Below are 27,922 nucleotides of genomic sequence, written 5' to 3' on the forward strand. Positions count from 1 at the left end.
TAATTTTCTTCTCTGTACTTTTCAGTATATTTCAAATTTTCTATAATGACTATGTATTCCTTTCATAATCAGAAAAATATATTAAAAAGTATATCAGCATCACATGCACATACACACACAAATACTATGAAGTAACACAAAAAATTCAAGAAAAAAAGAATTTATTAGATAGATTTTTGGCAAAGCTGATCTTCTGGCTGATTTGTGGATGTCTGGCAATGAGCTAAGTACTGCTGGGGATACAATAAGAAAAGCACCATAATCTCTGCCTACTAGGACAGGTAAGAAATGCCCACAAATAATGACAATGTAAAATATGGCAGGTACCATAGAGAAATGCAAACAATTGTAGGGTTCTATACAGTGAAAGATGACTTTCCCATAGGGGAATCAGATAAGGCTGCATGGAAAAATGAGACTCAACAGAGGCATATTTTAAGAGGGCATTCTAGAATGATGAAAAGGTGTAAGGAAGTCTCAGGCCTGGGCAATGTTGGGTAAAGGCCCGTTTGCTGGATCATGGGCCACACGAGTTAAGTAAGGCTCAGAAATAGGTTGGAGCAAGACTTCAGAAAGCCTTGAATGTCAAGCTAAAAAGACTGCCTACTTTATTTCATAAGCAAAAAAGAGATGCTGAAGGTTTGCTGTTGTTATTACAGCAGGAATTTGTTTGTCTGAATGCATAAAGATGACGTTGCCAGAGCTGTACATTAGGGAAAGTACTCTTTACAGCATTAAGGAAATCAAAGCTCCCAGGATTAGGTTAATTACATCTGAGGACATGGACAAACTAGATGTAATCTTATCAAGAATTTGTTAAATTGAATTTTTGAGAAGTCAGGGAGAGCAAGAGAAAGTGCCAGAAGCTCAGGGAAAGAGGAAAAGATACCAATGTCACAGAAAAGAAGGTCTACATAGAAGCAAACATCCCTGTTCTTTTCTTACTTGTATTTCTTCAAGAGTCTAAATAAGAAACACATAAGGAATTAAAAGTCACTTTTAAAATGTAAGCTTGTAAAAAATGCACACTACTCAGCCCACTCCAGATATGCCAAATCAGAACATGGGTTTTAAACAAACTGCTCAAGTGATTTTTATGCATAATCAAGTTTGAGGGGCACTGGAGCGGCCTGTAACAGCAGCAAGATCATGGATCTTTCAAGCAAATACAACCTATTGTGGATGGGGGTTGGGGGACACCCCCTACAACTTACCAGTTGTGTGACCTTGGACAAGTTAATTCACCTCTCTGAATCTCAGTGAACTCATCTGTAAGATGGGGATGATAACAGTACTCCCACCTCATTAGGTCATTGTGAAATGTAGTTTACACATGCAAAGCACTCAAAAGGCTGTCCAACACTGTCCAACACTGTCACGTACACAGTGACATGAATAAAGAGCAACTGGCCGTGAAATCCATTGAGAATATAGAATAGAACCAATGGGATTTGGTAAGAGACCAGAACATGGCTCTGTGTGATTTCCTGGTTTCTGGAATCAGCAACTGAAAGGAAGATGGGGCCATTCACTCAGCGGTTGGGCACAAGAGAGACAGGGTGAGTTCAGCGTGGGGCATGTTGCAGTTTAGTCGCCTGTGGGTCATCCCACGAGAGATTGCCAGTGGGCATTTAGGCAAATGGGCCCATGCATAGAAATCTGTGGATAGAAATCCAGACTCAATATATGGATCTGGGAGGCACCAGTTTTAAGACAGGGAAAGATTACCCAGAAAGAGTTTGTAGAGTAAGAACAGTGCCTGAGGCAGAACCTGGAAGAGCACCAACATTTAAGGGCCAGGCAGAAAAGAAGGGATCCAAAAAAAAAAAAAAAAATTGCTGAGAAGGTAAAGAAGGGAGGCAGGAGGAAAACCCGACAGTATGGAGATGTCAAGAGAGGAGAAAGTTAACAAGCCTACAGAGTTGTCACGTAAGATAAAGACTGACCTGCAATCCCAGCATCGCCTTGGGAGGCTAAGGTGGGAGGATCACTTGAGGCCAGGAGTCCGATATTAGGCTGGATAACATAGTGAGACCCCATCTATACAATCAATCAATCAATTCAAAGTGTTAAAAAAAAAAAAAAAAAAAGGCAGAGTTGAGGAATGCCAACTGGATGTGGTAGCAAGGAGATCTTTGGTGACCTTGGCAAGAGCAGTTTCAGTGGAGTGCAAGGAAGGGAAGCATCAAACGGAGAAAGTAAGAAGGGAAACTGTGGAACCATTATGAGGAGCAAAAAGAGAATTTAGAGAATGGCCGAAATGTACTCCCAAAGTAATTAAAAGGCCTTCACATCTATTATGCACACACAGTTTGAGATTATATTTTAAAAGACTGCAACACTATGATAACTACAATAGACCAATTAAAAAGTTGAGGCCAAAAAGCATACAATCCTTTTCTTACACATAAAAGAACCCAAAGTAACTGCTTTAATTACATGGGTAAAATGTTCAACATAAAAATATTGCTTATAGCTCAAATAACAGTGGCAGTGTGACACCACGAGCCAGCCATTTATGGTAAGCCAATCGTGGCAAGCTACGCTGGATTTTTTTGCATGACTTTCCCTAAATTTGATTAGTGAAATAAAAGGGAAGCAAATTTCAGAACCCACGGATGTTCCTCTCTTTAACAAACAGGGCCAAAAGCTGTTCTAACCTGTGGAATGGATATGTGCCCTAAGAAAACAGAAACTTGCCCTGAGACAGGAGAAAGCTGAAAGACAAGGGTTCCATCTTAAGGGCACCAAGAGAGAGGTTGATGAAGCCTCAAATTATCTTGGATCCTGCACCCCAGGGAAACTTGTTCCAAGTTGCCTGCCAAGGGGCAGTTAATAAGTTAAATAGGCTAGACTTTCCTCTGAGGGCCTAAAAGAAGAGAGCTTTTTTTTTTTTTTTTTTTTTTTTTTTTTTGAGAGTGAGTCTGCTCTGTCGTCCAGCCTGAAAGTGCAGTGGTGAGATCTCAGCTCACTGCAATCTCTGCCTCCCGGGTTCAAGTGATTCTCCCACCTCAGCCTCCTGAGTAGCTGGGACAACAGGCGCGTGCCACCGTGCCTGGCTAATTTTTGTATTTTTAGTAGAGACGGGGTTTTACTGTGTTAGCCAGGATGGTCTCGATCTCCTGACCTCATGATCTGCCCGCCTCGGCCTCTCAAAGTGCTGGGATTACAGGCGTGAGCCACCGCGCCTGGCCACAAGGAGAGCTCTTAAAGTCCACGGCCCATGTGGGGAAAGGTTGGCAAAAACACCAAATTCCTCTTCAACAGCCCCAAAGAGGTAAAAGAGTGGTTTTCAAACTCTACGCATGTTCATGACACATGAACACTACAATTTTGAGGGAAGGCCTGCATAAGTTCAGAAGAAAACATAGGTTCTGAAAAAAGCAACTTTGAGAAAAGAAAATACATTCTATTGCTAAGAGCAGTACATAAAGGTATATTACATTCTATATTTTAATCAAGTTTAAAATTTATTCCTGTTACAACAGATGATGCCTATTGCTGAGCCTGGTCTTGCTTATCTGAAAGTTGAGGCGGGCACATGACAAGCCATGATGCAGGGCAGAGAATGATCCGGTACAAGTAAGGTGTGCAAGGCAACGGCTGTTACCAGACACCAAGAAAGTCTGCGTGTTTAGAAACGTAAGTGAATTTTGCCTCCTGAGTGTATGAAACCACAATCAAGGTAGAAAACTGCTCCACTCAATTTCCTTTGCTGAAGAGTTAACCAGGTAAGTGGTGTGTTCACAGTTTGTATTTCTGGTTATATGAAAAATAAACTATTCTACATTGATCAACATTTGGAAGTGTTTTTATGTACATCAGGGGACCATATCCCATCAGTTGAAGACTACTGGAGTCAAAGAACAGAGACTCCCAGGATACCAGCATAAGGCTGAGGAGCCTCAGATTGTGAGCCGAGCCAAGGTGGCTGCAGGAGAGCAGCATGGAGGTGCAGAGAGACTTGCCCTGAGGAGGAGAGCCTTGAGTGGCACAGGAATGGGAGACTCCTGTGGCCTCTAGGGAGAGCATGAGGAAGTCAGGACTCAGAAAGGAGGGAGTGGGGTGCCTGTAACTCTGGTTTTGAAACTGGAGAGCATGCTGATGTCTGGTATCACTGAGGTGGCTCTTCCCAAGGTTGATTTTGTCTGGGAAAATTTGGAGAAGTTGTCTGGTATTCTTATTACAGCATGTGTTCAGCTGGTGGATTTGTTACAGTTTGTGCCCCAGCTATGCATGTCATTAACACAGCACTCGGAGCTCAAGATGGTCACCAAATGGCTGGTCAGGTGGTGTTAATTCTCCCCAAGTTTTGTTGATCCTAGAAAAATAGGTCATAAAATCATACTGTATCAAAAAGTAGGGTAGGGAGGAGACAAGCGTCAAAGCTATTCTACAAACCAAAATTCTGTCAATGGAGGACAGAAGGATTATGCTGTTAAGGGCTAGATACAGAAATACTTTCATGTTTATGCTCTACTTTATTTTTTAGAAAGGATTTAAAAGCAGCTTACTTACATGTATCTTACTTAAAGGATAAAATGAGACACTGAGCACACTCAGAACAAGGAAAACTCAAGTGTAGGTAAATAAACTGAAAACAAGAGAATGGGATGAGGATGTATGTTATAAAGTCCTTTAAGACTGTTAGAGGTAAGCCACAAATGGAGTTCTGAGCTTCCTAGGAGCCAATGCAAAGAGGAAAAGCCCTTTCATTTACAGGATTCCCAATGCTTACAAGGTTAACAACAAACCAGCTTCTCAGGAGAAGCATGGCACTTTTTGGTCCTGAGAAAAATTTTTTCTCATAGGTCTTTTTAAAGGAGACTCTGTATATGACAACCATAAAATTCTTAGCAGCATCCTACAAGCAACACACCACCAAGATCTGTCTGGCTGCTTCCCACTCTGTCCATCAATGCAGGTTAAAGGCATAATGCCATGGTACAAGTCAAGAAAAGCAAGTCCGAGAGGGGCCAACAAAGCTAGGCTGAGTGTTTGTGGCTAACTTATGGTTGGGCTTGATCTAGGAATTAAATTTAAACCATTTAAGGCATGGGCGTATCTTTGGATAACTCCTTATGGACATTCTTAACAGCAAGGTTTTGTTAAGATTTGGACAAAAAACAGTTTGAAATTGTATGTTGGAATGGAAACCTAAAGCAGAGCTACTTTATGCTTTTGATTAAGGACAGCGGTATTTGTTCTAACGATCAACCTAATTTTCTTAGGAAACACTCTACACACAGCAGGGCTTTAAGAGCATGGGCTTGCAGGTGAAGAGATTAAGCGCAGGGGCTCTTGGAGGCAGACAGACCTGGGGTTAAATGTCACTCCTGCTCCTTCCTAGCTGTGGGACCGCTCTGATATCATCAGTTAAATGGGAATCCATTTAATATTCACAAATGTCTTCTGAGCATCCACAGTGTGTGGCCTAATCAAATAATGCCTACCTCATATGGTTTTTTGTGGGGATTAAATAAATAAATACATCTAAAGTATTCAACAGAGACTGGTACATGGTAAGCGTTGAATAAAATGTTAAAACGAATAATAAAAATAATAAAATAATAACCAGAATATAAGATTTCTGATTCCATTCTAATGTATAAAAAGTAACGATTAAGGTCTCAAAATTCTACATCATCAGAAAACGGTTACAATAATTTTGGCCTGAAAAAGTTTAAAAGTGAGCACTACCAATCACCAACAGGGGCAGTAAAAATATCAAAAAAGCACCAGCCATACATTTAAAACATGGTAACTTGTGGGTGAATGTTCTAAGATATATGTTGTATCTGGAGATATCCACAGAGTTGACTGGGAGGCCGAGGCAGGTGGATCACAAGGTCAGGAGATCAAGACCGTCCTGGCCAACATGGTGAAACCTGTCTCTACTAAAAATACAAAAATTAGCCAAGTGTGGTGGTGTGTGCCTTTAGTCCCAGCTACTCAGGAGGCTGACGCAGGAGAATCACTTGAACCTGGGAGGCGGAGGTTGCAGTGAGCCGAGATCGAGCCACTGTACTCCAGCCTAGGGGACAGAGCAAGAAGACTCCTTCTCTCTCTCTCTCTCTCTCTCTCTCTCTCTCTCTCTCTCTCTCTCTCTCACACACACACACACACACACACACACACAGACACACACACACACAAGGGTTGACCTGCTATGTCAGACACAGATACAAACCAGATAAATTTTAAAGAACATCTGTCAAAATTATGATTTTAGCTATAGAATGCTGAAGTCTTGATATTTTGATGTTCCTGAGGGAAATATGCTGGTACCCTCACTAATCTCTCAGTTTGGTAATACTAGATAGAATATAATTTCTCCCATAAAATGCCTTTGAAAGCAAAAACCCTACTTAACCTCGAGTAGAGCACAAAACTGAGTTGTGTTAGGGATGCTGGACAGGCAGTTAAATCACTCATTAGCAAAGCATCGTCTTTCTGTACAACAGTCCCACAGGTATAATTCCAATCCATGCCTGAACAAAAATACAATTTACTACATATCAGACTCCAAGAGTCCTCAGTCAAAACCTCAAATGTTAAAATCTGCAGATGCCAAGCAAGTTCATCATCAACCGTTCTTTTGGTAGTTATTAGACAGTATAGCCAGATACCTTTTGAGGCTACCCTGAGTTCATGACAATGAAATCACGCTATCTGTATAGAGAAGCACTGATATATTTATTTCCTATATAGCAGGGGAGCATGCATGCAGTTCATCTAAATGCAGGTTTGAGTCATTAAGAAACAAGCTTAAAAAGGAATGGACAATATACTACCCTGTTTTATCCTGACTTGAAATCACCAGCAGATCATTACTTACCCAGAAGTATTAAGATACGGGGTTTTATGAGAGTCAGCAGCTGGGCTGGGGAGGGGAGAGGTCTATATCCTGCCGATACCATTTATCATTGATACTGTATCAATTTCCTAGCCATCCAGTTTAAAGGCCAAAAAAAAGATCAATAAAAGCTACAAACAATCTTGTGCTTTTTCTGACAGATTTCAATATAAAGTGATGAAGAATGGTTGATGGTGTGATAGCTGTGTATTGCCCAGAATGCCGCCATGAGAGACAAGACTTGCAATTCATCAGGAAGAAAAATGGCATACGCTTTAGATGAAATGCACTGCGAGCTAATGAGTCTAAGTATATTGGTTGAGGGGGGAATCAAAGAGTCTTGTTTTCTCTTTCCTTTATTTACTTTTGATGAGTTAGGCCACTCTCTAATTTCAATCAAACTGGATCATTCACTCATTCAATCAATAGTAACTAAGTAGCTAATGCTAAGCATTGTGCTTGGTTCTAGAGATACAGTGGCAAATAAACATTATTCCTATTTTTTAGGGAGTTCATAATCTATACCTTTATTTATGGTATTTAAAAAAGTTCAGAGATAAGGGAGTCCATCAGCAGAGGAAGAAATTTTCACTAAGTGCCTTTAGTTTGAGCTTTTAAATTATCGCTATATGAAGGAATGTTAATGAACACATTTGGGAGTTGCAGCTCAGTTCATGCTTTTCTTTGAAACTGACTTGTCTATGTCATCTCCAGAGAAAATCTGCCCTGTCCACAAGCATTGCTGAGGGAATGGGCCTCAAAAGCCATGTTTATAGTCCATGACCCCACTACCCTGAGCACAAGTGTTTGAATCAGGGATAGATAACTGAACAAAGAGGAAACAATCCATAGTATTCTATTTGGAATTTGAAATTAGGATCCAAGAATGAAGAGACCACAGTGGCCAACAGAGCTGTAACCCATGTAAACCATGGGGACTGGGCGGGGGGCGGGGTGGGGCAGAAATCACTTCAGTAATAAAAAAAATTTATAAGAACATAGTATGTGCCAGGCCCTGTGCCAGGTTCTAGAAATAAAACAATGAAGAAGACAGAGTAGTAAGTGGTAAATGAAATGAATATGGATTGTGATAAGCACTGCTAAGAAAACAAATAGGATGTTGAGTTAGAGAACAGCAGAGAAGGGAACTAATGTTCATGGGATGGTCAGGGGAGGCCCCTCTGAGAAGATGGTATTTAAGCTGAGATCAGCCGTGAGAAGCCCCAAGAATCCATCAGTAAGAATGACTAGTAAGTACAGGGATCCTGGGATAGGAAAGAGCTCAGCATGTTCTAGAGACCAGGATAAAGGCCAGACATTTGAGGCACAGTGAGGAAGCGGCATGAAAGAAGGTGAAAGAGAAAGGCAGGGTAAGGATCACATAGGTTCTTGTAGGGCTTGGTACATGGTCTGACCTTGAATTACAATGAACAGCTGAAGAAACATTTTAAGAAGGAAAAGACATTGTGCTGTCAACATTTTAAAACATCATTCTGTCATAAGGACAGACATATGGACCAATGAGATAGAAGGGAAGCCCAGAAACTAACCCTCACATCTATAGTCAATTGATTTCTGACAAGGGTACCAGGCCATTCAATAGGGAAAGGACATTCTTTTCAACCAGTGGTGCTGGGAAAGCTGGATGTCCAGATGCATGAGAATGTAGCTGGACTCTTACCTCACACCACATAGAAAAAATGAACTCAAAATGGCTCAAAGACATAAATGTAACAGCTAAAACCATAAAAGTCTTAGAAGAAAACATAGGGGAGAATCTCCTGGACATTGAATTTGGCAATAATTTCTTGGATATAACACCAAAAGCATAGACAACACAATAAATAATAACTTTTATTTCATCAAAGGCACTGTCAACAGAGTAAAAAAAAAAAAAAAAAAGCCACAGAATGGAAGAAAATTTTTGCAAATCATCCGATAAGGGACAAATAACCAGAATATAAAAATAACTCCTAAAAATTGACAGCAAAACAAAACAAAACAAAACAAAACAAAAACACAAAAACCCAATTCAAGAATGAACAAAGAATTTGAATAGTCATTACTCCAAAGAAGATATACAAATGGCCAGTAAGCACATGAAACGATGCTCAACATCACTAATCACTAGGGAAATGCAAATCAAAGCCACAATGAGAAACCACTTTGCACTATTACAATGACTATTATTTTAAAAATGGAAAATAACAGATGTTGGCAAGATTGTGGAGAAATTAGAAACTTTGTGCATTACTGGTGGAAATGTAAAATGGTACAGCCACAGTGGAAACAAGTTTGGCAGTTCCTCAAAAAGCTAAAAACAGAATCACCTTATGATCCAGCAATTCCATTCCTAGTTAATATACTCCAAAGAATCAAAAGCAGGATTCCAATAGGTATCTGTACACCATTTTCATAGCAGCATTAATCTTAATAGCTAAAATGTAGAAACCACTCAAGTGTTCATTAACAGATGAATCAATAAACACGCTGGGTGCGGTGGCTCATGCCTGTAATTCCAGCACTTTGGGAGGCCAAGGCAGGAGGCTTGCTTGAGTACAGGATTTCAAGACCAGCCTGGATAACATAGAGAGACCTCGTCTCCACTAAAAATAAAAAAAATTAGCCAGGTGTGGTGGCATGCATCTGTAATACCAGCTACTTGGGAGGCTGAGGAAGGAGGATTACTTGAGTCCAAGAGGTCTAGGCTGCAGTGAGCCATGACTGTGCCACTGCACCCCAGCCTGGGTGACAAGGTGAGATCCTGTCTCACAAACAAACAAACAAAACAGATAAATGGATAAACAAAATGTGGTGTATCCATACAATGGAATATTATTCAGCTATAAAAAGGAATGAAATTCTGATACACACTATCACATGGATGAACCCTGAAAACATTATGCTAAGAGAAATAAAACCAGATACAAAAGAACAAATATTTCATGATTTCACTTACAGGAGGTATCTAGAATAGGCAAATTCACAGAGACAGAAAGTAGAATAGAGGTTACCTGGGGCTGGAAACCTCTGTTTTTAGCTTTTTGAGGAACTGCCAAATAGGAATACAGTGTTTAATTGATAAAGAGTTTCATTTTGGGATGACGGAAAACATTCTGAAAGTGCATAGCAGTGATGGTTGTACACCAAAGTAAATGTATTTAATGCCCCCTGAACTGTACACTTAAAAATAGTTAAAATGGAAAAGTTTAGTTGTGTCTGTTTTACCACAATAAAAAATAAACTAAAAAAGAAAACACCACTTTGGCTGCTGGGAAAAGTGAGCTGGAGAGAGGCAACTGTGCCATCAGAGGAAGCTGTTCTGCAGAGAGGAGAATGATACTGACACAGATAAATGTAAAGACAAGAAAGCATATGGACCAGAGAGAAAGAAAATAGTGGCTTGCTGCCTTTCCATCACATGAGGCGCAGCTGCACTTCCCTTCCGTGAGATTCACCCATATCCTTTCAGTGAATTGCTTTATACTTGACCCAGAGTGAACAGATCTCTGTTCAGGAAACAATCCCTGGTTAAGGCAGGGACACAGCTGAGATCCAGATACAACACAGCCTGGGGACACAGTGTGAGGCTACTGGTTTCTAAAGCGAAGGCTCCAAGAGAGCAGAAAAATGGTTTTGCGTCTCTCCCCTCACTCTCAGTGACTTGCACAGTGCCTGACACATGGACGACCCTCAATAAATATGTGTTGAAAGAATGCTAAGTAGCTCTCCCACGAGTCTGTCAAGATCTGGGTTTCCACCTTCTCATCACCAAACTAAGGCAGGATGGAAACCTAGAGAACTAAGCCCTAAGTCTTCTCTCATTACTGATACGAATGGCCGAGCTTCATTCTTCACAAGACTTGTGACTTGTTCAAGGTCAGGAGAAGTTCATGCTAACATTTCAATTTTATATAATCTTAGGTGCCTTTCTGAAAAGTCTGAGTTCCAAGACGCCCAACACTTATTGGGTTCCCAACAATTTTCATCACACCAGGCGTAAGAAAAGTCAAACTCATTTTTTCATAAACCTATGACACATAATGGTTTGTAATTTAATAATACTCTGTTGTTCAGAAGTGAGAGGAAACATCACTCTCCTTTTAAAACACTGCAGTCAGAATTTCAAGAGATCCTCAGATAACAAGAGTGGAGCTCTGCTCATTTCACTTTTCCCAACCTTTCCAACCACCAGTGCACGTCATTTTTAATATGGGAAAATGAGGAATGACCTAATTTTACAAAATTTACACAGATAATCATTTATCACTCTGTTGGCCTATCATATACCCATTAAAATATGACTCTTAAGACTATATGAGAAGACATTTAGAAAATACAGTATAAATGGAAAAAGAGGAATGCAAAATTAAATATATAATTTCATTATAACAATGTAAAAATGAAGTTTGTAGCTATAAGGACTGGAAGGAACCAAAAGGAGATGAAAACAGTTGCTGCAAGGTAAGATTATACATGGAATTTTAAAATACATTTATATTTTATTTTATAATATTCTAAAAAGTCAACTACAAATACACATACACACAGTCATGGCCCCAGAGGAAAAACAAATGGATGTTTTTCCCAGTGAACAAATGGATTGAACAATGTTTGGTCGATTGGATACCTCATCAGGCCGAGGATAACTGATAACCTAGCTGAGGTCCTCTGGGGCAGAGCTTTTTAACGTGCGATCCTGGGACCAGCAATATCAGTATCAATCTGGGAACTTGTTAGAATTGCAAATTGTAGGTTAACCTCGGATCTACTGAATTTGAAACTCTGGGACTAGGGCCCAGCAATCTATGTTTTAATCAGCCTTCCAGAGAGTTCTGATGTCTGCTCAAGTTTGAGAACCACTGCTCTCAAGTACTTTTCCATTCTGATATTCTGTGATTTCCCCACATCTTTAAAGAGTCCATCTTTCACACCCATGTTACCTCTCCCAAGTAGTATCGTCACTGTTTATACGAGTTCCACATTACTTACTAGGCCAAGTCCAAAGTGTTCACCTGACAGTCAAGGCTCTACTTTTGCTGCTGAATTTTGTCTTTATGTCTGCAGCTAGTTAACATAAACTGTGCTTATGTGCTAAGTACTTTATGTACATGATCTCATTTAATCCTCATAACAACCCTCTAAGGTAGATAATAGAAATATCCCCATTTTATAGATGAGAAAACTGATGCCAAAGGAAGTCCAAGATCATACAATTAGTGAATGATGAAACAAGAATGACTTCAGAGCACATGTTCTTCAGCATTACTGAGGTTCAGAGAAGTAACCTAATTGGTCACAAAGATAAGTAATAGACCTGCTATAGGAACCTAGGCCTACCTGATTCCAAAGCTTGCTTGCTTTGTAATCACAAAGCTCTTTGCTAGGCAGGACCATTTGCTCACTGTCTTGGAAGATGGCATTGCCAGGAATCATGCTGTTGGCTCATACCCACTGTCTATCCTCTCTGCCACTAACCCACATCCCATAGATCTCCGCAAGGTCTTCCATGGTGTGTCTCTGAGATCCCTGGCCAGAATGGGTGCTTTCTCCCTTCTCTGAACCCCTGTGGTGCTCTACGTGCATCTTTTTCACAGTATCAATTCCTACTCTGACTTATAGCTATGCACCTGCTCCTTCAGGGGAGGTGGTGGTCTAAGTGGTGTGGTGTCACCAGTGACAGACAGAACAGGTGTTGACTGAATCAACTGAGGTATCTTTTATGTGGCTAAATTCATTCTTCACATATTTTACGTGTCTTATCTGCCCAGCCAGAGGAGAGTAAGCTCCTTAAGAACAAGGACCAAATCTTTTACTAATTTTATATTTTCAGCTCCAGGCTAGGTACAGTCAAGTCTATAATATATGCTTGAGTTCAAGTAGAACGCCACTGGTACACAACTCTGGTATAAATTTTTCTACTACTTAAACTCTGCAAGGATGCAGCTTATATTAATAGGGGAAAATTGGGTACTACACAAATAGATACAAGCAACTCATTTTTAATAAATAGAAATAGTAGACAACATCATTAATAGTGTTAAATAATAATCAATACAATTTTATGAGCACATTTCTCTTCTGAAAATTTGTTCAGATTTCCATGTAATTGGAAAAAAATCACATTCTATCTTTAAAAAATATTGAGACTATTATATGCTTTCATTATGGCTCTTTTAAAATGAAAACATACAATCTTTAAAAATCATAGCACAAACCCCAATGTCTCTCATTAAGGAAAATGTAGATATTTTCATTCCAAATATTGATCATCTATAATAGTCATTTATCTAGTCCAACAATATGCTTTTAACAGGAAAAAATAGCTCTCATAAATATTCTAACGCCTACCACATACCCAGAAAGCAAAGATACAGAAAATCAGAATATGTATTTCAATAATACTTAAACCTTGAAAACTAGATTTATAAACTTTTAGGAAAAAGATCATATATAAGCCAAATGCCACTTTTCTTAATTCATAAATTGTTTTATTTAATTATATACACAGAGAAAAATACCAAGCCATAACATATTTTTAACAAACTGGAAGACAAGATTAAAAGTATGTAACAATAAAAACAAATAAATAAAGATGATCAAATTATCATAGCCTTTGTGTAGTTATTTATTCCAATCCAATCCTTACACTGTACCCACATGGTCTAACAGTAAATATACAACAAAAGATCTGATGAGCTTGGCGATCGTCTCTAATCTAAATCAATGTACTACCACTGAACAGACAGCATAAACTTACCAGCTCCACAGATCCATAATGTTTCCTACTGAAATCCCCACGTCTACAGCCTAGGTCTTCCGAGACAGAGCTGGAACAAAAATGCTTCATCAGTATTATACATAGCGATCTGGCCACAAACCTTCTGCAAAAATCAACTACCATTTGCAAAAAGGGCTGCTATGGAAGAGACTTGCAGTGCCCCGGCTCCTCACTGCAGGGGAGCCTCCTTGCAACAGACACAGTCCCCAGCAGCCATTGCAGAGCCTGGCTTTCATGGAGCCCTCAATAAAAAGCAAATGCCAGAGTCATCCCTGGAAGTATAGGCAATGATTGAATTAAATATTTAGTCATTTGGAATCGATTGAAATTTCCAAGGCTACTGGTGGTTTATAATTTCATTTCTGTATAACCAGAGAGGAGAGAAGCCCTGCAGTAAACTTGAGGCAAGGGACAAAGCTGCTGAACCGGATCTTGCAATTATCTTTCGTTTAAGAGAGCCTCTTTGTCCCAAATATGCAACATAAAAATAACCAGCATTATTTAATGCTATATTTTAAGTAAGAGAAAGAAACTTCACAATCCTGGTAGGCTCCACCCCCTATCCCCCTTTAATTTAGGATTTTTATGTGGCAATATGAAAAAAGACCAGAACTAACAGAAAATCTAGTGTCCAAGTATTTTCAGCTTTTTACATAGCAGCAGCTACCCACCCCCAAAAAAGGCTTACATCAGATTTCAAAAATCACATGTTGTTGAAGAGCAATTAAAACAAGGGCAAAATTGTTACTACGTTTTCATCCTGAATGCACAGTTGCACACTCAAAAGGCACATATCTTATTAGTTAGTATATTTAGCACCCAAGCAATACTCATGAAACCACATGAGATCCACAAAATATAAACAGTTTTAATAAGTTTGGTTCTAATATGTCATGCAAATAACTCTACGATAACATAGAAAATAAAATTATATAGGAATAACATGTTTACTAGATTCAAAATATTTGGGATCTAACATGCAAAGAAAGGTGCATTTAGTACCTTTTCATCCTTCCTTAAACGGTAGGTTACATTTTCTAAATTACAGCCCTCTTGGCACATGCAGAAAGAGACTGACTCTGATGTTTAGCAAGCAGAGAACTGACTTTCTGCCAGGACACTGTTTGACAGGCTCCAAGAAAGACAGCATGAGAGAAATGAGATTAGAGAGTCTAATGGTATTCTGCTTCCACCATCTCATAGAGATGGCTGAATTAATCTTATATGAGAAATTTAACCTTTTGTAGTCCTCTCTCTCTTAGCTGAAAATGGGCAACAAATCAATGTATGCAGTTTGAAAGAGTGTTCCAGAAATTACCCAGGCTACATTCTTGCCTTTAGTGATAAGATTTGCTACCCAAAAATCTCCAAAAAAGAATAAAAACCTTCCCTCCATGGTCAATTCCAGTCTGTATTAAATATGTCCTCTATGCCCATTTTCTTAGCCCATTTTGAAAACCTTCCTGGAAGCTACTGCCATTGCCCTACATATCAGTCACCAAGCCCGCATTACTGGCCGCTCCAGTGAGAGGAGTGCTGGTGGACTTGGACAGAGATCGGGCACAGAGCGGATGCCCAATGGCTGTTGACTAAATGTTCTGTCTGCCCAGAGTTCAACCCAACGCTTCAATTTCAGCCAGGCCCACTAGGAAATCAACAGCAGCAACAGCTTCTAACATGAATAGCCAAGAACACGAAAAAAGTGAGGATGTGGAGCACTGGGTCCTCCCTGTGCTGCCATCAGATCTGCTGAGGGGGTTCTGAGACATGGTGCCGATTCCCTAACTTTACCAGCAGCCAGACACAAACACATAACCCTACATCCTAGACCCACCACCTTCCTTAGATGCCTCACAGAAGGAAAACAATGTCCTATGAAAACAACCAGGGAGTGAGCTATAAAGAGAATGTCCACTGTGTGTTGCCCTCCCTTCCCCCTTATTACATTTCATTCAATATACCGCAGAGGGATGCTTGCTAATAGTGGGAACCAGGCTGACCTATATGGGCTGCATTTCTTGGGTTGTAGGAGGCACTCAAACCAGCCAGTTAAAAAGACCTAGCCACTTCCCTCTTCCCTTCCTACGCTCTCTGGCCTCTAGGCCTCCAGCACAAGGGTTATGAGTAGAGTGGCTCACCCAGAGGTCCAAGGGGAGCTTTGTTCTCCTCCCAAGGCCCAGTGTCTGGCCTACTGCCTGGCACATAGTGGACATGCAGTAAATGCTTATTGCATTAATGAAGGTATTTGTATATCTTTTGAATCATACTAGCTAAAGACTGACAGCACCTCTTCTACCAGGGCAGGCTGCCCACTGCCACCCCCACTAATGAGCCATTATTATTCCCTGCTGGTCATTATTCCCTCAGTCCAGAGTCCTGGCCTATAAGGCAGCCACCGTTATGTGCACGCCAAAACCTGTCCTCCTTTTGTCTTGGGCTTGGATTACATTTTCCAGTCCCTCTTGCAGGATGTGTGGCCATGTGACTGAGCTCTGGCCAAGACAACATAGGCTGAAGTGATGGATATGCATCACTTCCAGCACATCCTCTGAAATGTGCCTGATCTCCCAGCCTGTGGCCAGCTGGACGGAGAGGCTGTAGAGACCTGCAGGAGGGCAGAGCTTCAAGATGGAAAAACGTGGGTCTCTGACCACAGGGAAGGCACACCATGAAGAATGTCTGTATGGAAGGCTATACCACGAAAAACATCTGTACTAGAATATGATGTGAGCAAAATGCAAACATTTAGTCGTGTTAATCAGGTAGAATTTGAGTCTACCTGTTAAAGCTGCCATTTTACCTGAACTAATACAGAAGTGCCATAATAACAACAACCTAAAGTAGTAGGCAGGCAGCAGCCAGTGAGGAAACGGATCTCAGAGGCTGAAGAGATAGAAATCTGTATTAGATGGTAGCAAAATATTTGGTAAAACTTACACCTGCAGTCATTCAGAAGGTGGACCATGTACTCAGCGAGCCTGCAGCTCTAGGGAAAGTGGCTAGAAACAATCAGAGTGAAGCTGAGCACTGGCTCCTCTTGGCTGAACTTAACAAGGTTCTTCACAACGAAGAGACAAGCCCAGGAAAGAACTGGAGGGGTTTCAAGCAAAGATAGACGAAAACAGAATGAATCGAGAGACCAAGGGCCTCATGGACTTGAGAAATCAGTTTCTGGATCCCAAACAATAACAGCTCTGGCCAAAGAAATATGGGTAGAAATGAGGGGCACCTCTACCAGACCCAGCCCATAAAAACTTCCCATGAAGGCCGGGTGCAGTGGCTCACGCCTGTAATCCCAGCACTTTGGGAGGCCGAAGGTGGAGGATTACCTAAGGTCAGGAGTTCGAGACCAGCCTGACCAACATGGAGAAACCCTGTCTCTCCTAAAAAAAAAAAACACAAAATTAGCCAGGCATGGTGGTGCATGCCTGTAATCCCAGCTACTTGGGAGGCTGAAGCAGGAGAATCACTTGAACCAGGGAGGCGGAGGTTGTGGTGAGCTGAGATTGCACCATTGTACTCCAGCCTGGGCAACAAGAGCAAAACTCCGTCTCAAAAAAAAAACAACAAAAAACCAAAAACCAAAAAACCTTCCCATGAATAATCCTTGGTCTCTTTTCTTATCTGCTAGCTTCATAGAGAGGACTCTGGGGCGGAAGAGGGATACAGCCACAATATGAAGGCGTCTGGGTCTTAAATGACCACATAGAAGATTCTAACCAGGAGTAGCCTCACTGGACTCTGATATGAGTGAGCAATAACTTTTTATTGCCTTAAGTCACTAGGAGTCAGGGTTTACCTGTTACATTAGGTAATTTTATCTTAGTTGATACAGCTCTCCATAGGTAATAGAAAGTAGTGTAAGAATAAGGTCCACAAACAGGGTTTGTCAGAGGGCTGGTGGGCCAGGATGACTCTAGATCAGGGGTTGGCAAACTACAGCCCAATTCAGCCCACCACTTGTTTTTGAAAACAAAGTTTTATTGGAACATAGCCATGCCCAATGGTTATGAACTGTCTATGGTTGCTTTTGGATTATAATAGCCCCGAGTTGAATTGCTCCAACAGAGACCCATATGGCCCACAAAGCCCAAACTATTTACAAACTGACCCTTTAAAGAAAAAGTTTGCCAACCCCCGTAGTATAGTCTCCTGAATCCCTACTGTTGGTTTTAGGCCTACCCAGAAACTGATTAGTGTGTCAGTGAAAAAAATTCTGACACCATGTCAGAGGACATGTTGCTCAGACTAGAGTCTGAGCTTTGCAAAAATGCAGATTCCCTGGCCCTATTCTGAGAGGTTGTAAGTCAGTTCTGTGATTTTAACAAGCAGCCAGGGGAATCCTGATGCAGGTGGTCCACAAACAATGCTTTGAAACATACTCCTTTTCCAGATGACTCAGGAATCCTGGGAAACCTGTTAACCATTCTGCAGCACTCTTTATAAGGAAGGACAAGGCCTTAATCCAGGTTTCTATCCACGGGAGGAGATGCAATGTAGTCCCTCAAAGCATGGACTTCAGTCACAGATATGGGTTCTCAACCTCTCCGGGCATTAGTTCCTTCATCTGTACAATGCAATTGAAAATATCATCTACTTAGCAGGGTTATAAAGAATAAACAAGAAAAAGCAGACAAGGTTCTAAGCACAATGTCTATTGCCCAGGCTTGAGTGCAGTGGTTTAATCATAGCTCACTGCAGGCTTGAACTCCTGGGTTCAAGCGATCCTCCTACCTTAGCCTCTTGAGTAGATGGGACTACATGCCTGGTTAATTAAAAAAATTTTTTTTGTAGAGATGGAGGTGGGGGCGTCTCACAATGTTTCTAGGGCTGGTCTCAAACTCTGGCCTCAAGTGATCCTCCCACCTCAGTTTCCCAAAGTGCTGGGATTACAGGTATGAGCCACCACATCCAGCCAGCTCTTATTAGTAATATGAATGCCTCTTGGGTTTTTAGAAAGTTGGCATAAGTGGTTACTAAATTTTAAAATAATTTTAAATAAAATGCTTTGCCTCTTATCCCTGAGTAGCAGTAAGGGAGACCCAGGGCCAAGCAGCAGGCTTCCCCGGGCAGCGCTGAGGGTGGCATCATGTTTCAGCACTACATCTCCTCCCTAAAAGCGTTGGCCTAGCAGTTTGACCTCACCTAGAAAATACCTGGGACCCACTGTTGCCACGACAGGGGGAAGAGACTTTGAAACCTGGCTAGAGGAAGTGACCTGAAGTACCAAAAAGAACTTCAAGTTTCCCACAGGCAACGTGGTCCAGGCTCTAAATATAAACCCTTCTGCTTTGGCAATTTAACGTGTGAGGATGCTGAATCACACTTCGCAGGCATGAACATAGCTGAGGACCTCCATGTTAAATCTCTAAATATGGCCTGGGATGAGAGCAAAGATTTCCAGCTCCACATAGAAGCTAGACAGATTTCCATGATGTAAGTCACATTCCTGGAAAGCAGGACAACCTCCTCCAAAGAGTCAAGAGTTGTTAAAACGGATAAGGAAAGAAAAGGGAGTCAGCCAGCCCCCAAGGGGAAGCCAAACTCAGTGATCCGGGTCATCACTCAACTGACACTGAGATTAGTGCTGACCTCACAACAGACCCCACAAGGCCAGGCCTCAGCAGTGTCCAGGCCTGGTGGAAGAGTTAAGGCCAACAGCGACAAGGGAGACTCTTCTAGATCAGTAGAGAATTTGTAAGAAGTAACAGGCAGTTGTTCAGAAGCCTACCAACAGTCAGGAGCTCTAGGAAAAGGCCTCAGCCACTGCCCCACTATAGGCAGACAGTAAGAAACAGATGGAAGGGATTCTCCTTACTGAGGGACAGAGAAGCTAAACCATGTGCCAGACTGTAGGTTTAGGCTTGTAGGGAACCCAGGGCCTCCTAACAACAGGTGCTAGAATAGCTTCTTGCACAGAAGGGACCAGCTGTCTCTCCTCCTGAAGATAAGTAAAGTGCCACAGAAAAGCAGGGATGTGATGACATTAATTTCTTTTCTTTTTTTCTTTCGAAACAGGGTCTCACTCTGTTGCCCAGGCTGGAGTGCAGTGGCAGCATGCAGCTGACTGCAGGCTTGAACTCCCAGGTTCAAGCAAACCTCCCACCTTAGCCTCTCAAGTAGCTGGGACTACAGGCACGCACCACCACACCTGGCTAATTTTCGTATTTTTGTAGAGACAGGATTTCGCCATGCTGTCCAGGGTGCTCTCAAACTCCTGGCCTCAAGCAATCCATCTGCCTCGGCCTCCCAAAGTGTTGGGATTACAAGTGTGAGTCACCACACCTGGCCCACATTAACTTCTAATAATGAAACGGAACAATTCTGTCCTCTTGAAGGCCTTTGAGACATAGGAAGTAGGAAGTAAGCAGAAAGATTTCCAAAGCAAAAGGGGACCCAGGAAATCAGGGCACTTTGATTCTTCTAACTCTCCAGACGGTTCCCTGCTCCCCTGTTGTGTTTCTGGGGGTACAATACCATGTGTTCCTCGTACCAGGATCTTAAGTTTACCATCCCTTAGCAAGATCCACCAACCATAAAGTGGTTAGATACTCCTGGATTTGAATTTCAGCTCCATCACACATGACCGCTGTGACCTCAGACAAGTTACTTAACCTCTCTGAGCCTGTTTCCTCATTGCAATGGGAGGTTAAAACAGTATCTGTCTCCATGGGAGGACTGAAAGAGATCATATGGCACACAGTAGTCACTAAATAAATGCTAGTTATTCTAATTGTCATGGATCTTACCTGTCTTGGCCATCACCATGCCCTGATGTACCTTATAGAGTTCCTGGTTCATAACAGGGCACTTGATAAATATTTGTTGAATAAATGAATTCTGAATAAATTACTACATTTGCTCTACTTGAACACAGGTGGGTTCCTTTCCCTTTCTCTTCTCTCTGCACCCCCCACCAATTGCCAGTATACATTCTCAGACATGCTTTCAAGCACATTTGAAGTTATTGTTTACGTTTTTCAGTCATCTTTCTCATTCTACTTTTCTTTTCTCTAATTCTGGAAAGCACACCTCCTACAGAATCAGTGTGTCCACTAAGTTTCTGAGGCAGACATGTGCCCCTGAAATTTATGTGGTTCACTAACATTAATACAGTCTTGTGGCAATTCACTGCAAGATTCCTTTCAATAATGATCTCTATCAGTGCCTTTACCATTGTATCTCTAAACTAAAATATAGTAACCATACCAAATGCTGGCAAGGAAATAGAGAAGCTGGACCAGTCATCCATGGCAGGTGGGACTATAAAATTTTAAGCTAAGCCTCTTCAGAAAACAGTTTGGCAGTTTCTTATAAGTGAAATATGCAATTACCATGTGACCCAGCAATTGCACTCTTGGGCATTTATCCCAGAAAAATGAAAATGTATGGTCAACACCCTGCACAAAAATGTTCAAAGCAGCTTTATTGATAACAGCCAAAAACTGGAAACCACCTAGATGTCCTTCAAAGGGCAAACAGTCAAACAAACTGTGGTACCTCCACACCACAGAATATTACTGAGCAATTAAAAGGAACAAACTACTGATGTATGCAACAACTTGGATGAATCTCCAGGGAATCATGCTGAATGGAAAATGTCAATCCCAAAAGGTTACAAATTGTATGATTCATTCTTGAAATGACTGAGTTATAGAGGGAGGTTGGAGGGAGGTGTGGTTATAAAAGGGCAACATAAGATAGCCTTTGGGGATGGAACTGTTCTGTATTTGTCTGTGAATACAGGTAGATACAGGAACCTACACATGCAATTAAACTGCATGTAAAACTGGGCAAATCTAAACATCAGTGGAATGTCTCAATGTCAATTTCCTGCTTGCAATACAGTACCATAGTTACTATAGTTACACAAGACGCTGCCCCTGGGGGAAACCTGGTAAAGGGTACATGAGATGCCTCTGTGTTATTTCTTACCACTGCATACGGATCTATAATTATCTCAAAATAAAAAGTTTAACTTAAAATACTGTACCTGAGTTTCACTCACTTAAAAAAAGGTTACTGAATACCTACAAGGTACCAGGCACTGTGCCAGGTGCTAAACCTGAGATATGTGGTCCCTGCTCTCATACAGCTTACAGTGCAGTGGGAAAGAAAGATACAAAGTACACAGGACTTCACAGGAACAAAAATATTGTGCAAGCAAAGCACAATATGTATATAGCAAATCTGGCAAACTGTAAAACAGCCTCTTTTTATCCCCTTCGTCAGTAGCATATGCAGTCTTCGGGTGTGGGTGCCCACAGCAGAAGCCGGGGAGGTCTGTCACACTCTTCTCAGCTCAAGACCCATCATCCAGAAACCTGGGAAACATTACCAACTAAGTGGTTCCTGTGAAGTACGATGCTTGCACACCTGCTCCCTCCTGTCTTAACTCTTCAGTGACAGCGACCTTGGCTTCTCTTTTCCTGTAAGGTCAAGACTTGAGGGTTTTCCAGCCCAGAGTATAATTTAGTTTGGGAAACATCACTCCACATGGGATCTATAAATGCATGACCAAATTGTATTAAATGGAAACTTAATATAAGGAAAATAACTCAGTAGACAACATATGTTGTGGCATACCTCCCTTAACCACCTGCAGATCTACTTCTTTGGGGAAATCCCTCGAAAGTCTGTCTCTCCAGGTTCATAAGGTTTCCCCACTGGGATTCACAAGATCTACCCCCAGCTGTGCCCAGACCCTGAAGGGATGCCTACTATTTGGAACAGGTGTTTCTGCACAGTCCCTAGGTAGCAAGATTCCTAGAGGACACCAAGGTCATTGTGATTTTGCTGCTCAGTGTGGTCTTTTGATATGAGCTAGTGAGAAATACAATGTCCCAGGATCCACCCCAGACCTAAGAAACAGAATCAGCATTCTAACAAGGTTTCCCTGGGATTCATATGCACATTGAAATCTGAGAAGCACTGATTCTAGCTCTTGGTTCTCAAACCTAGCTATGTATCAGAATCACCTGGAATTTTGTCTCTAACTTGTTTTATTATGAAATATTTCAAGATACAGAATAATGAAGAACAATATAATGAACATTACAGATATAAAACTCCTGTGTACCTCTCCCTGACCCCATTTTCATCTCTCCCTCCCCTGAAACAATCACTAATTGGGCTTATACTTCCTGCTCATAGTTTTATATTTATACTATGTACTTACTCATTTCCAATATACTGCATTGTTTAGCATGTTTTAAAAATTTACACAAGTAAATACTATATAGCATGCATATCTTCCTGCAACTAACTCCTCTGGCTGAACAATTTGCTCTTGAGATTTGTTCATGGTGATGCCTGTAGCTCTAACCCACCCACTTTAACTGCTATATGATACCCTGCTGCATCAATGTCCTCCATTCTCCTATTGTTGGACATTTTGGTTGTTTCCAATGTTTAAATAATGCTGTAAAGAACATCCTTTTACATGCCACCTTGAATACCAGTGCAATCATATCCCTAGATTCCATACCCGGGAGTGAAGCTGCAAGGTCATGATGTGTGCACTGTTATTTTTTCTACATAGTGTCACATTCGCTTTCCAAAGTGAGTGTGCCACTTTACCCTCTCATGAGCAGCATATGCATTCTAGTTGCTCCAGAGTCTCGCTAACACTTGGGATTGTCGGACATTAGTTTTTGCCAGTCTGAGGAATATGAAACGATGTCTCACTGAGGTATGGCTTTAATTTGCATTCCTCTGATAGCTCAAGAGCGTGAACATCTTCTTCTTTGCTTATTGGCCTTTTGGGCTATGTTTTCCATGGTTTGCCTCTTCCAAATCTTTTGCCCCCTCCTTTTTTGTATGTTGTTGGTGTTTTTCCAATTAATTGGTAGATTTTTTTTTTTTTTTCTGAGACAGAATCTCGCTCTGTCACCCATGCTGGAGTGCAGTGGCACGATCTTGGCTCATTGTAACCTCTGCCTCTCGGGTTCAAGTGATTCTCCTGCCTCAGCCTCCCAAGTGGCTGGGATTACAGGCACGTGCCACCACATCTGGTTAATTTTTGTATTTTTAATAGAGATGGGGTTTCACCATGTTGGCCAGGCTGATCTCAAACTCCTGATCTCAAGTGATCTGCCTGCCTCGGCCTCCCAAAGTGCTGGGATTACAGGCGTGAGAATTTGTAGATATTATTTGTATATTCTGAATACCAATCCTTTTTTGTTAACAAATTATCAACCTTTTTCTGTTACAACTTCCAGATAGTTGTTTTTCTTTTCAAATTTTGTTTCTGATATCTTTGATCAAGCATTAAGTTTTCAAATTCTAATGTAGACATTTTCAATCTTTTCGTCTATGGTCTTTGTTTTTCTGACTTAAGAAATCCTTCACCATCATGATTTCCTAAAGATAGTCTCTATTGTTCCAGGTAAAAGTTTTAAAGTTTGCTTTATAATTTTTTTCATCTAAATAAGTAAATGTCCAGTTCCTACCCTAGACCTCCTCAATCAGAATCTTCAGGAATGGGATCCAAGCACCTAAATTTTAAACTGAAATACATTTAATAGGTGATTCTGTTACAGTCACCCTAAGAGATGCTGATCAACTCATTTCCCACCCACTAGACGCCAATGAAAGGCATCTTCTCTACAAAATCCCAGGAAGCCATCTCATCTCTCTCTTTCACTGGGTTAGAAGAGACTTCAGAGACTTCCAAGTCCAGAGACTTAAGGACCTTCTAGTGTCTAATCTTTTATCTGCAATTGTGAAGCCTTTACCAGATACTTGAAAAATAGCCATCCAGTCTCTACTTGCACACTCTCAGTGATAAGAAACACCCCCACAACCCAGGTCCTCCCTTCTTCCTGTTAAACAGCTTTTTTCTATATTGAGTTGAAATCCATCACACCTTTATCTCCACCAGCTGGTCCTACACCTACATCCTTCATCTTTTCTTAACTTCTTCACCATCACTCCCACACCCCCAACCACCTGCCTAGTCTGGCACCACTCCCCGCTCAGCACTCCAGCCATACTGCCTTTCTCCTATTCCTTTCCATTTGTTGAGCTGCCCTTAGCTCCTAGAATGTCCCCTCCAAACTCCTCCTTCTTCCTGACTCTCCCTCCCAAACTAGGAATTACAAAGAGGGTATCTGATTAACACCCGCCTCCCCACCTACAATTTAAGCTTCACAATGGGTTCCCTGTTGGTTTTTTTCAGTACTGAGCCTAAACACCTAACATACTATCTGGTACAGACTTAGTATTTGGTAGGGTTTTGTTAAATGAAAGAATGAATGAATGCAAGCAAGTCGGCCAGTCCTTTGGGGCCATATAAAACAAGTTAAAATCACTTGTATAGGAAAGCCCTTCAAATATCTCAAATATCTGAGGAGAGCCATCATGTCCCCTCAGTTTTTTTCCTTCTGTAAAGGAGGCTGGGAGTAACAGGGGAGGGTGAGGCCAGCTATATTGGGGAAGTGTCTAAAGAAGGGACAGGGCAAATACATAGACCAGTTCATAACTTTCTGTAGGGTCAGGCCCATGAGACAATCCCTCGGCTCACAATTCCACTAACAGCTGAAGTGAACTGCCTTATACAGCATATTCATGAAATTCGTTTTTGAGTCAGACATAAAAATGCTATAAATATTGCCTCAGGTTCATCCAAAAAAATGCGTTTCAGGGGTTAATACGATGCCACTAATATAAGTGAACAAAGAAAATACTGTGGGAGCAATCACAGTGAATAAATTGTGACATGGCTCACTAGCTGTCAGTTCATGATGACATTCCCTATGTCTAGAGATTGATGTTTCTCAATACATAGGTAATGCAATTAAGAGGAACTGACTGACACCATAACATTAAAAAATCAATCAGTTACAACTGTCAAAATTCATCCCACTGTATATTTAAGATATCTGCATTTTATTGCATGTAAATTATAGCTTAACAAAAAATTCCAAAACAAAGATCATAAACAGAAAATATAGAACTCTGCACTTAAACTTAAATAAATATCTACGTGTGTAGAGAAATTATATGTGCATAAATGTTGCTTGGTATCTACTTAGCCCTGTCTGACTCACCACTAACTCACTGCCTGATCTTAGGCAATAAACATTGCCTTCATGGACCTCAGTTCCTACAACTATATAATGGGGTTTGATGGTTTGATTAACGAGTTAACTCAACAAATACTTATCATCATAGTGCCTTCCCACTGGATTTAATGAAAAAAGACATATGAAGCACTTTCTGTGGTATCCAGCTTACACAATAAATATTTGAATAAACAGGCTGTGTATCCATGCTTCTCATCAACAGAGAAGAAAAAAGTTCTCTGTAGATGTCTAGGGGCAAGCCAGAATTTGCTGTAGTCTACAATTTTCTTGCTTTAGGAACATAACCATCAGGGAAGAAAAACTTTTCCTCTATCCTCTTAGTTTTCTCCCTGAGGCCTGCAAATTTAACTGGAAAAAGACAGATTGACAGAAGAAAAAGTATACAAGTTTTATGTTTAATTTTACATGCAGGGAGGTTCCACAGAAAACAAATAAAAATCCAAAAGGCACTTACACTGGGGGGCTTATATACTGTTTTGACAGAGGGTGATAAATTGTGGAGAAGTGACTAGACAAAGGAAAAAGGGTTTGGGGTTTCTAGGGCTGGTAACTTGTTAGAAGGTATATGTGGGGGAAACTAATGGTAGTTAAAGGTTATTTAGTAGCATTTGTCTCATCTCTATCTCCATCTCTGGTGATAGGTGTTGTTCTCCTCTTGGTGCAGGCAAGGGGAGGGGGCATCTTCACAAGGGGAAATTTATGCCCTGCTTTTAGGCAGATAGAAAAAGGGCAGAGAGTTCTTCCTGTGTCTGCTTTTTTTCAACTGCCTTCAGCTCAAAATAATCCTTCTGCCAAAGTGGTGTATTTTGGGGCGGCATATTCTGATCCCTTTCATTGCCAATACCAGTATGTGAGAAATTCTTAGTCTCAAACATAAAAATAAATGCTGTAGAACTGACATGAATTTTGCATTAAGGGATCAGGGGGCACGGAGCTACTTTTCAAATGGTCTCTGTATTGTATTCCAAATTTCTGGACCAATTTAGGTCCACTCCATGTTATCTGTGCTCTGTTTTTCTTCAGACACATTCAGACCACGTAGTGGAAGAAAAGCAGCTTACTCTGTGCTTTTAAGGTCAAACTATATTTTTGAAAGATTTTCTAAAATGTTTACTTCACTAAGCTGCTCTGATTCTGAGATAGTCTCCTGAAAAAAAAAAACTATGAAATCAATGGTGATTGAGAGTGATGAGGGAAGGGGGGATGTTCTTCACAGAAAGCAAAATAATAGATAAGCCAAACTTATGGAAACACAGGAAGCAAAAGTATTTGAACTAAGAACATTTATTACTATACGAGATGACAAGAAAACAACCAGCCTGTTTCTAAGGACAAAATTAGATTTATAAAAATGAGTGCTGGCTAAGGTGAATTTAGGGCAGGACAGCCCAAACAATTGCCTTTTGCCTCTTAAAAGCACTGATTAAAAATAGTAATACTATCTAATCCCTATTTATAGTGTGCCCTTATGGTGTGCTGTACTGTACTTTGAGATGAGGTTAGCACCAAAAATGGGTTACTGGTCCTTGAGGAATATGAAAGTTGAAAGAAGTGAAGACTGAAATAGTCAAAGGAATAGAATTCTTAGTAATGGCATAACCTCCTTGAGGAAAAATGATTACTTTTAGCAGTTATTCCTGCAGGGGATGCTGAGCTCAACAGTGAGCATGGCATCCAGAAAAGGGCCAGGACATCCTGGCAGGGAGTGAGACCATCCTCCTCCCTGTTCTTAGGGCACAAGGAGCAGCAACAAACGAGTTCTGTTCTGTGCTTGCAGTCTATGAGCAGCATCCTTAACTCTGTGTCACTTTGACTGGTGAAGATCCGCATCCCTCTCCCTTCTATTCAGTCCACCTCCCTCCCTGAAAATCTCGATCGTGCCTGAGTCTTCACATATTAGCTCTGTTCTAATGACTCTCCAAACCAAATCTCCAACTCGAATCTTTCTCCCCAACTGAAAACTCAGATTTCAAAATACTGGACATGGTTCCATGGATACCCCAGTAGCCCCCAAAAGATCATGTGCCCCTAATCAGACTTACTGCCACTCCTGCATTCCTGACTCTGTTAGCAAAAGGCTGCCCTTTTGCCAGTCACTCAGGCTGCAAAGTTCAGAGTCATCTCCCATGTCTTCTCTCACATCCCACATCGAATCAGTCACCAGGCCTGCTACTGCTCCCACCACCATGTTGCTTTTGA

The 27,922-nt window shown here is 41.1% G+C and overlaps 1 protein-coding gene across 19 annotated transcripts in view; it reads right to left on the minus strand.

The window, feature by feature from the left end:
* Positions 1-27,922, minus strand: part of GARNL3 (GTPase activating Rap/RanGAP domain like 3) — a 172,112-nt gene that overhangs the window by 117,954 nt on the left and 26,236 nt on the right. For 16 of the 19 annotated variants that reach the window (XR_013405550.1, XM_015116802.3, XM_077967920.1 and 13 more), the window contains one exon: positions 13,617-13,686. The exons of 1 other annotated variant lie outside the window; for it this stretch is intronic. Coding sequence is in view for 17 of the 18 variants with exons in the window: in XM_015116802.3 (XP_014972288.1) it covers positions 13,617-13,686 (70 nt within the window). In the remaining variant the exon portion in view is untranslated. Of the gene's footprint in view, positions 1-13,616; positions 13,687-13,757; positions 14,065-14,639; positions 15,149-27,922 lie in introns of those variants that run through there. 2 more of the 19 variants (XM_015116803.3, XM_077967918.1) reach the window with 2 other exon arrangements.

Source organism: Macaca mulatta, chromosome 15 (genome assembly GCF_049350105.2).
Source record: "Macaca mulatta isolate MMU2019108-1 chromosome 15, T2T-MMU8v2.0, whole genome shotgun sequence".
Classification (NCBI taxonomy): domain Eukaryota; kingdom Metazoa; phylum Chordata; class Mammalia; order Primates; family Cercopithecidae; genus Macaca; species Macaca mulatta.